Source organism: Stenella coeruleoalba (assembly GCF_951394435.1).
Source record: "Stenella coeruleoalba genome assembly, chromosome: 10".
NCBI lineage: Eukaryota > Metazoa > Chordata > Mammalia > Artiodactyla > Delphinidae > Stenella > Stenella coeruleoalba.
Window position 1 is genome coordinate 53,327,605 of NC_137156.1, and position 14,168 is coordinate 53,341,772.

General features: G+C 47.1%; 1 protein-coding gene across 3 annotated transcripts in view; it reads right to left on the reverse strand.

The window, feature by feature from the left end:
* The window catches only part of GLB1 (galactosidase beta 1), a 90,612-nt gene that overhangs the window by 62,993 nt on the left and 13,451 nt on the right, over window positions 1-14,168 (reverse strand). The window contains exons 2-5 of one of the 3 annotated variants that reach the window (XM_079932962.1): window positions 4,405-4,574; window positions 2,019-2,169; window positions 1,416-1,476; window positions 1,082-1,126 (exon numbers count right to left, since the gene is read on the reverse strand). In XM_079932962.1, coding sequence (XP_079789088.1) covers window positions 1,082-1,126; window positions 1,416-1,476; window positions 2,019-2,169; window positions 4,405-4,574 — 427 coding nt within the window. The remainder of the gene's footprint in view (window positions 1-1,081; window positions 1,127-1,415; window positions 1,477-2,018; window positions 2,170-4,404; window positions 4,575-14,168) is intronic. The other 2 variants (XM_079932963.1, XM_079932964.1) reach the window with 2 other exon arrangements.

Sequence of the window (14,168 nt, forward strand, 5' to 3'; positions counted from 1 at the left end):
GCAGCAGAGATTGAACAGACTGGATTCAACAACCACTTTCTGAAATGGGGGGGCACTACATGCACTAAAAGTCTGCTAAAAGTTGTCCTGCTGGGCTTCCCTGGTGGCGCAGTGGTTGAGAGTCCACCTGCCGATGCAGGGGACATGGGTTCGTGCCCCGGTCCGGGAAGATCCCACATGCCGCGGAGCGGCTGGGCCCGTGAGCCATGGCCGCTGAGCCTGCGCGTCCCGAGCCTGTGCTCCGCAACGGGAGAGGCCACAACAGTGAGAGGCCCGCATACCGCAAAAAAAAAAAAAAAAAAAATGTTGTCCTGCCGAGAGTTGTCTCCTCAGTGGAGCTCTGAAAGGACAAGGACCAGTATGCCTGGTATCTGCCCCTGCCATTAGGACAAAAAGCCTGCAGCACAGGAGGCATCCACCAATGTTTGTTGAATGACTGAGCGATGTGTCCTCTCTGTCACAGTTGAGTTTTTTTAAAATTAAGTTCTAATCAATTATACATTTACATTGTCAAACGGGGATAAGAGAGTACATAGGTCATAAAGTTGCTGTAAGGATTAACTCAGATAAAATGTGGAAAAACACTAATATACTAAGAGCGTAAAATGTGAGGGTAGTACACTAAGAAGGAAATGCATATAGAACATAATATACTAGCCTTTTACACAGCAAATTTAATCAGTGTTAGCTGCTCTTATGACCAGCTTCATCACCAAGAGAAACTGAAGCCTTCAGAAGACAGAAATGCAGCTAAGAACTCTAGTCAATTCTCTGTAATGACCTATATGGGAAATGAATCTAAAAAAGAGTTGAGATATGTATATGTATAGCTGATTCACTTTGCTGTACAGCAGAAAGTAACACAACATTGTAAATCAACTATACTCCAATAAAAATTAAAAAAAAAAAAAAGAACAGCAGCTAAATGGGACCTGCAGATCGATCAGGGTTTACAGCTAGACAAGAAAAAAACCTATCATTTTATCTATCATTTAGTTATCTAACTCTGTAAAAGTAGACAAAGGAACTGAAGACACCGCAGCTACTGAGAAATCCAGTGACACCACCGCAGAAACTACACCTGCCATTCTGATTAGCTGGGAGTCGGCACCAGCCATGTCGTATTCTAAGAACAGAGGCAGAGAAAGCATTAAAATCAGCCAGTGAACCGCAAACAGGGCCCAGTGCCAACTCAAAGAGTTCCCAGGGTATCAGCGAGATCTGGTCAAGCTGTTCGAATAATCCTTCTTTCCTAAAACATTCAGTACCTGGAAGAGCATGATGAACGCTCACACTTTTGCTAAACTTTCAGAAGCATTCGCCCAGGAGTACCCCAGCCTTCGAAATACCTGACTCTTTTGATATAAATTATCTAAGCTTTCTTAAATTCTCTTACGACATCTGTAACAACTTACCTGGATCACTAGAACGGAGAACAATAGATTCGTTCTCTAGTAGCCAAGCAGGTAATCCTCCCTAGGAGAGGGGGAAAAAAAAAAAAAAAAAGGAAGAAGAGGCCATGATAAGGTCTTAGGGGAGACAGAAATTACTACTATTAGCAGTGAGGGGAAAGAAGAAAAATGTCATGGAGAAGGGGTATTTGAGCTGGGCTTTCTGGGTTGTAACTTTCAGGGCAATTAGAAATTGTAAACATAATAAAAATAAGATCACTGGGCTTGAATGCAATGTTTTGAGAATCAAAGCCTTTTCTACAGATTCCTCCACTTAACCTCACAACTACCCTGTGAGGCAGACAGAGGCCACACCATGAACTTCTTTTTACAGATGAGGAAGCTGACTTCTGTACGTGACCACCAAGAGGAGGACCCATGCCTTGTGACCCCTCCCTGCTCCTCTCTGCCTGGGCACTGCTCAAGGTAAAAGACAACTGGGTTTGCTCAGTCACAGGCCCGTGTTACCTGGAATTAGAGACTTACCAACGCTGCTTTAGTTCACTTGCCTCCAGATCCCTGCCTGACCGCACACCAGGCAGGCAGGGCAGGTCAAGCCGCACTCACCATGTCCCACTCTGCACAGATGTAAGGTCCAGGCCTCAGGATGACCAGCAGTCCCAGCTCATGTGCCAGCTGAATGAAATGCTCCACGTCGTGGTCCCCAGTGAACTCGTACTGTCCTGGCTGGGGCTCGTGGAAGTTCCAGGCCACGTACCTGCCAAGACACACACAGCCCCTTCCTGGAAATATCTCAAAAATCCAGGTGTCCTACATGAATTTCTGAACAGTCTGCAGAACTATAAACCCGCAGGACACACAGACATCTTCCTAAGGCAGACGCGCAGAAAAGAAGCCTTCTTTTGAGCTTTCACAGCAGCTACCAAGAGAATCAAACTTGTGGGGAACACTTTTAAGTGTATGACCCTCAAAGAACGCCCATTCCTATTTAATGCTTGACTTAAAAAAAAAGACAGAGTTCATGGACACAAATTACTGCTATGGAAAAATTACTTATGCCTATGTAAGGGCTTAGGAAAAATGAAAATATCTGTGCTACAGTAATAAGAGGCATACTTATTTATTTATTTATTTTTTGCGGTACGCGGGCCTCTCACTGCCGTGGCCTCTCCCATCGCGGAGCACAGGCTCCGGACGCGCAGGCTCAGCGGCCACGGGCCACGGGCCCAGCCACCCCGCGGCACGCGGGATCCTCCCAGACCGGGGCACGAACCTGCGTCCCCCGCATCGGCAGGCGGACTCCCAACCACTGCGCCACCAGGGAAGCCCCATACTTATTTTTTGAAAAATATTTTTCAATAAAAATGGGAAAACCTCCAAGCCCTGCGTCCTCCTAACAAAAGATTTTGTCAGGAATAGTCCGAAGGAGGTAAAATAACAAAAATTCTGGGACTTCCCTGGTGGCGCCACAACTACTGAGCCTGCGCTCTAGAGCTTGCGTGCCACAATTACTGAGCCCGCATGCCACAACTACTGAAGCCCGCGTGCCTAAAGCCCATGCTCCACAACAAGAGAAGCCACCGCAATGAGAAGGAGCCCGCACACCACAATGAAGAGTAGCCCCCGCTCGCCACAACTAGAGAAAGCCTGTGTGCACCAATGAAGACCCAATGCAGCCAAAAATGAATAAATAAATTTATAAAAAATAAAATTCCGACCAGCTCCTTGGGCTGCCTGCAGCATGGGACACAAACTTATTTATTTATTTATTTTTAAAAGTTTATTTTTTTGAATTAAATTTTTGGCTGCGTTGGGTCTTCATTGCTGCGTGCGGGCTTTCTCTAGTTGCAGCGAGTGGGGCCTACTCTTCGTTGTGCACGGGCTTCTGCTTGCGGCGGCTTCTCTTGTTGCGGAGCACGGGCTCTAGGCGCGCAGGTTTCACTAGTTGTGGTTCGTGGGCTCTGGAGCGCAGGCTCAGTAGTTGTGGCACATGGGCTTAGTTGCTCCGCGGCATGTGGGATCTTCCCGGACCAGGGCTCGAACCTATATCCCCTGCATTGGCAGGTGGATTCTTAACCACTGTGCCACCAGGGAAGCCCTGGGACACAACTTTAAATATGAAGCCACCCACTGCCATCACAAAGGTGTCTTTGATGACCCCTGGCTTGTGTTTTTTTCCCACAATCCCATGGTTTCAGGGTTCCCTGGAACAGTCTTGGTCCCCCAGAACTTAGTGTTGAAACTACAGACATGTCCCAGTGGCCCTAGAACCAGAATAACAAGTGGGATTCTTCCTAACTATCTGTCCCAGGAATCTGCCGCTGGGTTTTCTCACCCTTTATCTTTGAAGAGTTATCAGCAATCCACATCACCAGTGCAGAAACCAAAGTGGCCAGCCACCCCAACTTCCTTCTCAATTAGTCACTTTACAACAGCAGAAGAGATAAGGAGAGATAGTTTTGGGGTAAAATTCTGTAACCTTGGGCCATGGAATCACCCCAGCAGAACCACAAAGACAAACTAGGTTTCAGGAATCTACCCAACAAGGCATATCCCTCTAGGAGCTGAGAGGAGCTATGGTTGCCTACCAACACCCTTATCTTCAAATCTCAGCGGAACCTCTGTCCAAACACATGTGCCTGGGCAAATTTCAGTTTCGCCAGCTGCAAACAAGAAGGGTGACCTTGGAGAAATGGCATCATCCATGTAACGTGCCCTGCACACAGTAAACACTCAACCATTGTTACTTCCCTTTGCCCTTTCAAGATGATATCCATTGTATGATTTCTGGTGACAAAGTTCAAGGTTGGAAGAAGTAGTTAATTGTCTAAAGAAGGGACACTCAAGCCCATGACTAGCCTCTCCCAGGACCCCAGACCAGGCTATTCCCCGTTCTGAGCAATGAAACAGCTGCACCGAGAGATGCAGCTGGACCCTCCCTCCAGGGGTGGGTGTCCAGGCCCAGGTGAGAGCCCAGTGCCCTCCTACTTACGTCTGGATGGCATTCAGTCCAGCCATCTTCATCTTCAGCAGCCGATCCTTCCAGTAGAAACGGGGCACGCGGAAATAGTGAATGCTTCCCGAGATGTAGCGGAAGGGCTGGCCATCCTTGAGGAAGCAGTTGTGGCCGTAATCGATCTCGAAAGTCCTCTGGGAGGCGTTCTACAGAGCAAGGACGGAACCACATGAGAACTTCCACCCTCCGCATCTCAGAAGCAGACGCTTCAACAGTGGCAACTGACTCCCTACCCTCTTAGTTTGTGTACGTTCTTGATTCTGGGCTATAAAGCAACCCACTGCTAAGTCAGGGCGTGGAGGAGCCACGTGCAGGATTCCAGAGGCCGGCACCAATGTGACAATCAGTGGGTGAGCTGCAGAATTTACATGCCCAAAGAGAAAACCCTGCTGCAGGGGACTCTTCGCAAGGTGTGGCGAAGCTCAGTGTGCTGGGGCTGGAACACACACACACATATCCTGGACTCCATGGCTGTGACCTGCCAGAGCTCTGGGTGTCCCTCAACAGGAATGTCGTTGTGCTGAAAGCAACAGATCAGAAGTCCGAAGCCCGGAAGCCTTATCCTAGGTGCTGCGCTGAGTCCCACAATGACTGAGCATCCCTCTCTAACCCTGCATCTCTTCATCCATAAGTATGCAGGATGCCAGACTAAATGAACTCTAAGGCAATATGTGCGACCCAATTTGTAGGTTGTGAACTCAATTTGGTGATGATTGGCACTTTTTTTAATGGAAGAGAATAGAAATATCAGTGTATTGCACATAGTAAAGACAAGTGTTTTTTTAAAAATTTATTTTATTGAAGTACAGTCGATTTACAATGTTGTCTTAATTTCTGCTGTACAGAAAAGTGATTGTTATACACATATATACATTCTTTTTCATATTCTTTTCCATTATGGTTTACACAGGATATTGAATATAGTTCCCTGTGTTACACAGTAGGACCTTGTTGTTTATCCATTCTATATATAATAGTTTGCATCTGCTAATCCCAAACTCCCACTCCATCCCTCTCCCAACCCCCTCCCCCTTGGCAACCACAGGTCTGTTCTCTATGAAAACAAGTGTCATTTTATGAAATTTTGTTATATATACATATATAGAGTTGCATATGGTTGTACGTCTCTGTGGGGTTGAGATGTAAGATGTATTTCTATTAGCAACTAATCAAGATGCTTTTTTTTTTTTTTTTTTTTTTTTTTTTTTGCGGTACGCGGGCCTCTCACTGTTGTGGCCTCTCCCCTTGCGGAGCACAGGCTCCGGACGCGCAGGCTCAGCGGCCATGGCTCACGGGCCCAGCCGCTCTGCGGCATGTGGGATCTTCCCGGACCGCGGCATGAACCCGTGTCCCCTGCATCGGCAGGTGGACTCTCAACCACTGCGCCACCAGGGACGCCCAAGATTTGATTTGATTCTAGAAGTCAAATCAAAGTTTGAGAAACACAGTTTGGGGATCACTTCAGGAGCTGAAATGCTAGGATTTGAAAGGGAAGATCTCTGGGACTTCCCTGGCGGTCCAGTGGTTAAGACTCTGTACTTCCAGTGCAGGGGCTTGGGTTGGATCCCTGGTCAGGGAACTAAAATCCCACATGCCATGCAGCGTGGCCAAAAAAAATTTTTTAATTGAAAAAAAAAAAGAAAAAGAAAAGAAAGGGGAGACCTCAAAGGGGAGGCGGACTGTGAGGTAGAATAGAACACTGCCCTCTGGTGGATATAAAAAGGCAGCAATAGACCTCAGGTTCCAACAGGACAAGGACTAGAAGAGACCATTTAATTAGTGTCCTCCATTGTTGGTAAGATTCCTTGTGCATCTTTAGGCTTTTTTTTTTTTAATCTCTTTTTCATAGCAGCATCACAGTCCTTGAGAGCTTTGGGGGTTGCCCTTGAAGCCATACCTGGAAACATCAATGAGAGCAAGGGTCCTAGATCACACTTGGCCTGAAATCCAAATATAAAGTATTGTGACTGTGGGAATTCCCTGGCGGTCCAGTGGTTAGGACTCCAAGCTTCCACTGCAGGTGGCCCGGGTTCAGTCCCTGGTCGGGGAACTAAAGATCTTGCATGCCGCCAGGAGACTGCTTAGGGGCAACTGGAAAGCTTTACTGTATGTGAGTTACTAAAGCTAACCAAAAATAAACAAATAATTTAAGAATCATTTTTTAGAAGGTCAGAGTGTCAATTTAGTATCTCCAAACAATGCTTTAATTGCTACTCAAAAGCAAGAAACTCACATGATTTCTTATACTAGGTGCCCCAATGGATGACTTTGAAAACATCTCACAGCATGTATATGATTAAATGTCAAATAAGGGTTTCCCACAAGTTCTTTGAGTTCAAAGGTGGCCCATATGTTGGGGAAATTGTTTGTACAGGTAGAAAGGGAGTGAGCAACTTCGGGCAGAACTGGGAAAAGGAAAGGGCTGTTTGGAGTTCGCTTGTCTAAGGGAAGGGATTTGGAGAAGCAGATGAGGTTGGAGAGAAACGATCTGGGCAGATGGTGGAATATGGCCTTTGTCCCACAGAGCAGAGCACCCCTGCATTCAAACAACCTCAAAATCCAGCCCAAACATCAACCTAACAAGCACTTGCAAATATTACAAACACCTACTATGTGCTGGGTAATAACAGAGGGGAACCAATAGATGCAGCCACAGACCACATGAAGCTTCTGTCTAGCAAGGAAGAAACCCAAGATTCGACATAGTGAGGCCAACAGAGTAAAATGAGGATAAAACCACCAGGTTGGGGCTTCCCTGGTGGCGCAGTGGTTGGGAGTCCGCCTACAGATGCAGGGGACACGGGTTCTTGCCCCGGTCCGGGAAGATTCCACATGCCGCGGAGCAGCTGGGCCCATGAGCCATGGCTGCTAAGCCTGTGCGTCCGGAGCCTGTGCTCCGCAACAAGAGAGGCCGCGATAGTGAGAGGCCCGCGCACCGCGATGAAGAGTGGCCCCCGCTTGCCACAACTAGAGAAAGCCCTCGCACAGAAACGAAGACCCAACACAGCAAAAATAAATTAATTAATTAAAAACTCCTACCCCCGACATCTAAAAAAAAAAAAAAAAGAAGAATGGGTCTAAGCTGAGCCCCAGGATGAGGAAGAGTTAGCCAAGGGGATGGGCGACACAGGCAGAGGAAACTGTAAGCCCTGGTGGAGGGGGCTCCACCCTCCTGAATTTTTTCCTAGTAAAATGTTGACACAAATTAAAAAGTCAGGGGCAGGGAGAATTGGAGAAAGGTGGTCAAAAGGCACAAACTTCCAGGGACTTCCCTGACAGTCTAGTGGTTAAGACTCTGCGCTCCCACTGCAGGGGGTGCAGATTCAATCCCTGGTGGGGGCACTATGATCCCACATGCTGCGTGGCACAGCCAAAAAAATAAAGAGGTACAAACTTCCGGTTATCATAAATAAATACCAGGGATGTAAGGTACAACATGATGACTATAGCTAACACTGCTGTAGGATATACAGGAAAGCTGTTAAGAGAGTAGATCCTAAGAGTTCTCATCATAAGGAGAAGAAAATTTTTTCCTTTCTTCTTTCTTTCTTTCCTTTTTATTTTATCTGTATGAGAAGATGGGTGTTAGCTGAACCTATTGTGGTAATCATTTCACAACATGTAAATAAATCACGCTGTTCGCCTTAAACTTATCCAGTGATGTATGCCAATTATTTCTCAATAAAACTGGAAAAAGGTTAAACTTAAAAAGTGGATGGAGGGCTTCCCTGGTGGCGCTGTGGTTGAGAGTCCGCCTGCCGATGCAGGGGACGCTGGTTCGTGCCCCGGTCCGGGAAGATCCCACATGCCGCGGAGCGGCTGGGCCGTGAGCCATGGCCGCTGAGGCTGCGCGTCCGGAGCCTGTGCTCCGCGACGGGAGAGGCCACAACAGTGAGAGGCCCGCGTACCGCAAAAAAAAAAAAAAAAAAAAAAACTGGATGGAATAAATTACGGTTTCTGTGGTACGTGTATTGCATATGAATGTACATACACACACATGATGAAATATTATATACATTCTGAGAGTACTGACTTATTCTTGCCACCGTGGTAAGATCTCTGAGACAGAATAAACAGAAGGTCAAGAGGTGTTTTTTAAAACACACCTGGGGACTTCCTGGCGGTCCAATGGTTAAGACTCCGCACTTCCACTGCAGTGGGGGCGGGTTCCATCCCTGGTCGGGGAACTAAGATCCCGCATGCCCCAAGGTGCGGCCAAAAAATTAAAAAAACAAAAAAACGAAACTTCAAAAAAACACACCTATGTCAGGGCTGTGGATAGTCCCGCGCGAGTTCAGTGTACAGTGTGCTGACAGTGTCTCATCTCAAGCTCACCAGTCAAGTCTTTGTTTCTTCCCACCCACACGCCACGGGCACCTGCTCACCCAGAAGCCCGGGTGTCGGGGGGAGTCCACGCACCTCGGAGCAGCCCTCAACCACTGGGAGTGGATAACTGCACCCTCTTTTTTTTTTTTTTTTTTTTGCGGTACGCGGGCCTCTCACTGCTGTGGCCTCTCCCGTTGCGGAGCACAGGCTCCGGACGCGCAGGCTCAGCGGCCATGGCTCACGGGCCCAGCCGCTCCGCGGCATGTGGGATCTTCCCGGACCGGGGCACGAACCCGTGTCCCCTGCATCGGCAGGCGGACTCTCAACCACTGCGCCACCAGGGAAGCCCCACCCTCCTCTTTTAGGCAGGCAATTCGGGAGACGTTCCGTCTGCTCTCCAGGAGGCCTTGGCAGAATCACGGTCCTGTTGCCCAGAGTGAGAATCTGTCCTTCTTGGGCCGCTTCCCAGATCACCTGCACTCCAGCCCTGGTTTCATGTTTTACTTCTAGAGGAACCCAAATTAAGACACTTGGTACCAGAACTGTCCTAAACAGCAGATCCTCAGGATGTGAGTCAATACCTGGATTTCTCATTTCCTGTGCGTCAAACAGCAGGAAGAACCCTACAGCTGGTGCTAAGTGGGTGGCGACGGCCCATGGTATGCAAACACACACGATAAGGCCCTCACCTGTGCAGGACTGGGAGGGGGCACGGGCAGAGGCGGGGAGTGGGCATCTGCATTAGCTCTACCCGTGGAATGGGGCTGAGGGGTGGGTGCTGGTAATTATAAGGATTGTGAGGTTGGCTGGTTTTTACTAACAGATTGGAAGCTTTGAAGAAAGAGACCGGTTGACAGGCTCAAATCAGCCATCCACTCAGGGCATTCTGTGAATGCCAGAGGCTTCCATGGCAATGTTTAAAGAGACCTACATCTCCTGCCAGAAAGATAAGGCCAGGACTTAATTGCGGAGGGGGAGGGGGGACACTGGGAGGGGATCTTGAGGGGGCAGAACACAAGGCAGATAGAGGGGAGTGTATGGACATGGTGCGTTCTCCCATGTGTGAGCTGTCATCTTGGTAAAGGTGCCCAACCCAGTCCCTGTGCTGTTGGAACCCAGTTCCTTGGAACTTGGACATGATATTGACTCACAGGAAATGAGGTGGAGGTGCCTGGACTGCCATGGAATCCTGAGGAAGGTATGAGATGGTTCCAAGAAGTGAGAAAGTAAAAACGGTGACCAGACACCCCAACATCTGACTATACTCCCCAGAACTGGCCAGAGAACACACCCTTCAGTAAGGAACACAGCAGTGAGGAGGGTCCTGGTGTCCTCCGGAAGTCCCCTGAGGGCTGTGCTCTGTGAGCAGGGGGTGACAGAAGATGCTCCCTCGTGTCTTCGAGGGTGATGAGATCCTGGCATAACCAAAGAGGTACCCCTTAACCGCCAGATGCAGATGGACATAATCACCACCACAAACAGCTAGGCCAGAGTGGCAGCTGGGGCGTGTTGCCAGAGGTGACTTCAGGCAAGAGGGCGAGATGGTTGGCCAACCAGTGAGGGCGCTGCTTGATGTATCTCGCAAGAAAAAAATCAATCACTTGTGAGCAAAAGGCTGAGGTCAGCCCCTGCAGTGGAAAATCATGACTCCTTCATCTGGTTCCCAGCTCTGAGGTGGTTCTACAACAAACAGCTGATGGAAGGAAGGATTGGATGGATCCCCTTGAGGAAGGGCCCTGTGATGCCACCCTAAGTACACACAATAAATATTCCTTCCCCAGCGGGACTTAGGACACCTGTGTCCTAAGGAAAGTGCACCCCCAGACCTCATGAGGACTGTTGGATGCCGTCTGGGCTGGTATGTATATACCAGGGCTCCTGAATGCCACCACCCCCACCTTGTTGCCACGGGAAAGGGCCCACGTCCTTCGCACTAGTCAGAGGACCTACCCTATGGCGATGTCCCTGGTTCTGAGTGCAAACTGGGATGGTTCTACTTAACAGCCCCCAGAAGCCTCCCCATGAGTAACAGCCGCTGTGGAGGGAAGGGCCAAACAGATGTCCTGGAACTGCCCACTGCCCACCTCCACCCAAGGTAATTCCGAACAAGCCCACAGTTCTCCTGGAATTGCAGACACTGATGCCTCTACCACAAAGACTCAGTGGACATCCTCATCACATCCCCATTCAGATCACCGGGGAGCCCCTGCCAAAAACAGATCGTGCTGGATGGTGGTGGACCACTTGTTTAACCAAGTGGTAGCCCCAGTGGCAGCTGTGGGACAGTCAACACAGCCTCTGGCATTTGGTCTGTGGCTAATCTTTTCAAAACTATCAATAAAAAGGGTCAAAAGCAGTTGGTTTTTAAGTGGGCAGGACAGCAGGACACATTCTTTGTCTTGCTCCAGGGACCTGGTAACTGCCCCGCTCTCTCCCATGAGACACCTCGACTGTCAGGACACTCCCTGAGCTGTCACACTGGTCTGATATACAAACAACAGCATGTTATTTGGACCTGGGGAGCAGTGACAAGTCTCTGAAACGGAAGCTTAGAAAAGCAGCAGAGGGGATGATACAGACAGATGCAGAAGCAGCATCACCTAAGAGACAGCCTCTAACTGGTGACTGTCAGGGCCAAGGTAAACAGGGAAAATCCACTTCATGGCTCCAAAGTGACCCCTTTCAATGTTGAAGGACCTGAGAGGACCCAGCCTAAAAGAGTCAGCTTCCTTAATCTCTGAGCTGTGGCACCACTGATGGAAGTAGGGCCATCGAGAAATGTGGGGGGAGGAGAAAAGAGGGAAAGCTGCCTTCAGAGTTTATTCCCCCCAAATACATATAATGGAAAATTTTCCCTGTGTGCAAATTCCACCCCCTTTTTTTTTGGCTGCGCTGGGTCTTCGCTGCTGCACGCGGGCTTTCTCCAGTTGCGGCGAGTGGGGGCTACTCTCCATTGCAGTGTGCGGGCTTCTCATTGCGGTGGCTTCTCTTGTTGCGCAGTGCAGGCTCTAGGCACACGGGTTTCAGTATTTGTGGCACACGGGCTCAGTAACTGTGGCTCGCAGGCTCAGTAGTTGTGGCTCGCGGGCTCTAGAGCACAGTCTCAGTAATTGTGGTGCACGGGCTTAGTTGCTCCATGGCATGTGGGATCTTCCCCAACCAGGGACGGAACCCGTGTCCTCTGCATTGGCAGGCGGATTCTTAACTACTGGACACCTACTTCCCCAACCCCTTTTTAATTAATTCGCATTGGAACCAAATACTGAAGAGCCACAGTTTTATTTCACATGTGCTCGGGTGTGGTAGCATCAATATTTACAGTGCATGAGGTCACAGAACTTACAGAATAAAAAGCAATTCCAAGCAAGTCAAAGCCCACACCTTTCCAAGCCGTGCCCCCACCCCCAACCAATGTATTATACATAATGCATATAACACTGGAGAAAAAAGACCACAGTACAAATGAAATAACCCCAGACCAAATACATATCAGGTAACTAATACTGTCCGATACAACATGTTTAAAGTTAATGATGCTGTTGAGATTATTTCAGTGGTGAATAAGTCTTTCTTTAAAAAAAATTCAATGTAACATTGGTATTTACATCACCAGGTAATGTGAACATGCCTCAAGTTGCCTAATCCTCAGAACTAAAATTAATTATATTTGCATTATTTGTGCACATTCCTCAGCCTGAATAAAGAAATAAAAGGAGCTCAGTGCTATCCCAGGTTATGTGTCATGCCGATTACGTGAAGATGCTAATGTTTTCAAGTCTCTCATAATAACTCAGGTAAGCACCTAGTCCATGGATCTCCAACCCCAGCACCCTACATACCTTCTCAACTCACCCCAGAGGCCCAAGAGCCTGGAGAATTCCTGACATGAGCTGCTCAGCTCCAGGGTGACAGAAACCCAACCATCCCAGGCTGCTAGCACCCTAGTGTTAAGGGAAAAGGGATTAAGAGAAGGAGAGAAGACAGGGGTGGAGGGGTGTTTACACACATGGGCGTCCCAGATCCCTCAGTTCACAGAGCAAAGAGAAAGGGAAGGAATATTGCAGACGACTATAAAACACACATTGATAATGCCAGAGCTAGAGACTTTCAAACATCAAATGTCATGGAAGCACCATTACATCAGACAGGCTGTAGAAGAAAAACCACCCCACGGAATGAATGGTGATAATCAATATGGATCTGGAGGAATTTGTGAATGATCTGCCATGGCTTATAGATTTATTAAGTTTATTTACTTATTCCTGTCTTGTTCCAAGAAGATTTTTGTTCAGCATTCCAAAAGACTGTGGATAAAGAGTGCAAATTTCAATGGAAGAGGAAGGGGAAATGGCAGAATGGAGGAGAAATGAGTTGAGGATCAGTTCCCTATCCTCCAGGACTCACAGACATTTACAGATTTAATTCTGCTCCGTCATCTCAGAGAAAAGTTAAGTACACAGTTTTAAAAAAATAAATTTAAAAATATAAAATAATTCTTAAAAGTGAAAAACAGACCTAACTGTCCACAGAGGAAGGAATCATTTCAAGTGAATTTGAAATAGTATTTTGACTATATTTAGACTAAGGATAAAAATACATCTTGAACTGCATTAAAACAAATAAACCTGCATCCGGTAGATTTCATCCTATTAATAATATTTCATTACTATTCTGAATCTATAAAATACATAATAGGATAAATAAGCAATTACATCGGGTTGTCAGGAACCAAACATTTCAGTATAAAATAGAAACAAACATAAAATCAAAGAAAGTTAAGTAAAAGTCCTGCAATCAGGAAATCTCTGTACTGTCCACTCAATTTTGCTATGAACCTAAAACTGCTCTAAAAACTAATGTAACTTAAAATTTTTTCTCTTTCTAAAAAAATATTTATTTCCCAGCAATAGCCACAGAAACAGCTAAGAAATGACACTAGCCAGTAGCACTTAGCTCCTCTAGCACTTAAATTATGGTCTCTAAATATTTCCCACAAAAAGGAACCAGGGCTCCTTAAGAAATCACTTAATCCAAGTCTGGGGCAGAATATATACAAAATAAGCCTAAAACAATCAACAACTATTAGGGCCACACAAAATGACACAGAAGCCAATTTGAAGGAGCTCCAACTGGCTGAAAATGGGATATTTTGAGCATTAAAAGATTTATCATTTCGTTAGATTGAAACACGTCAGATATGCAAAAATAGCCAAATTCATAATACTCCCTCCCACCTAAAAGAAAAGCTTATTGGTCATCCCTGAAGTCTGCTGGGCTATCAACTAATTATTCTGAAAACTAATGAATAAAGAGGAAGAATCCAGCATCCGTCTTGCCTTTGGTACAGACTTTTTCAGAATAACCAAACAATTGATGAAGAGAATTCTTTGTAGAAGAACCACAGCTAGTAAATG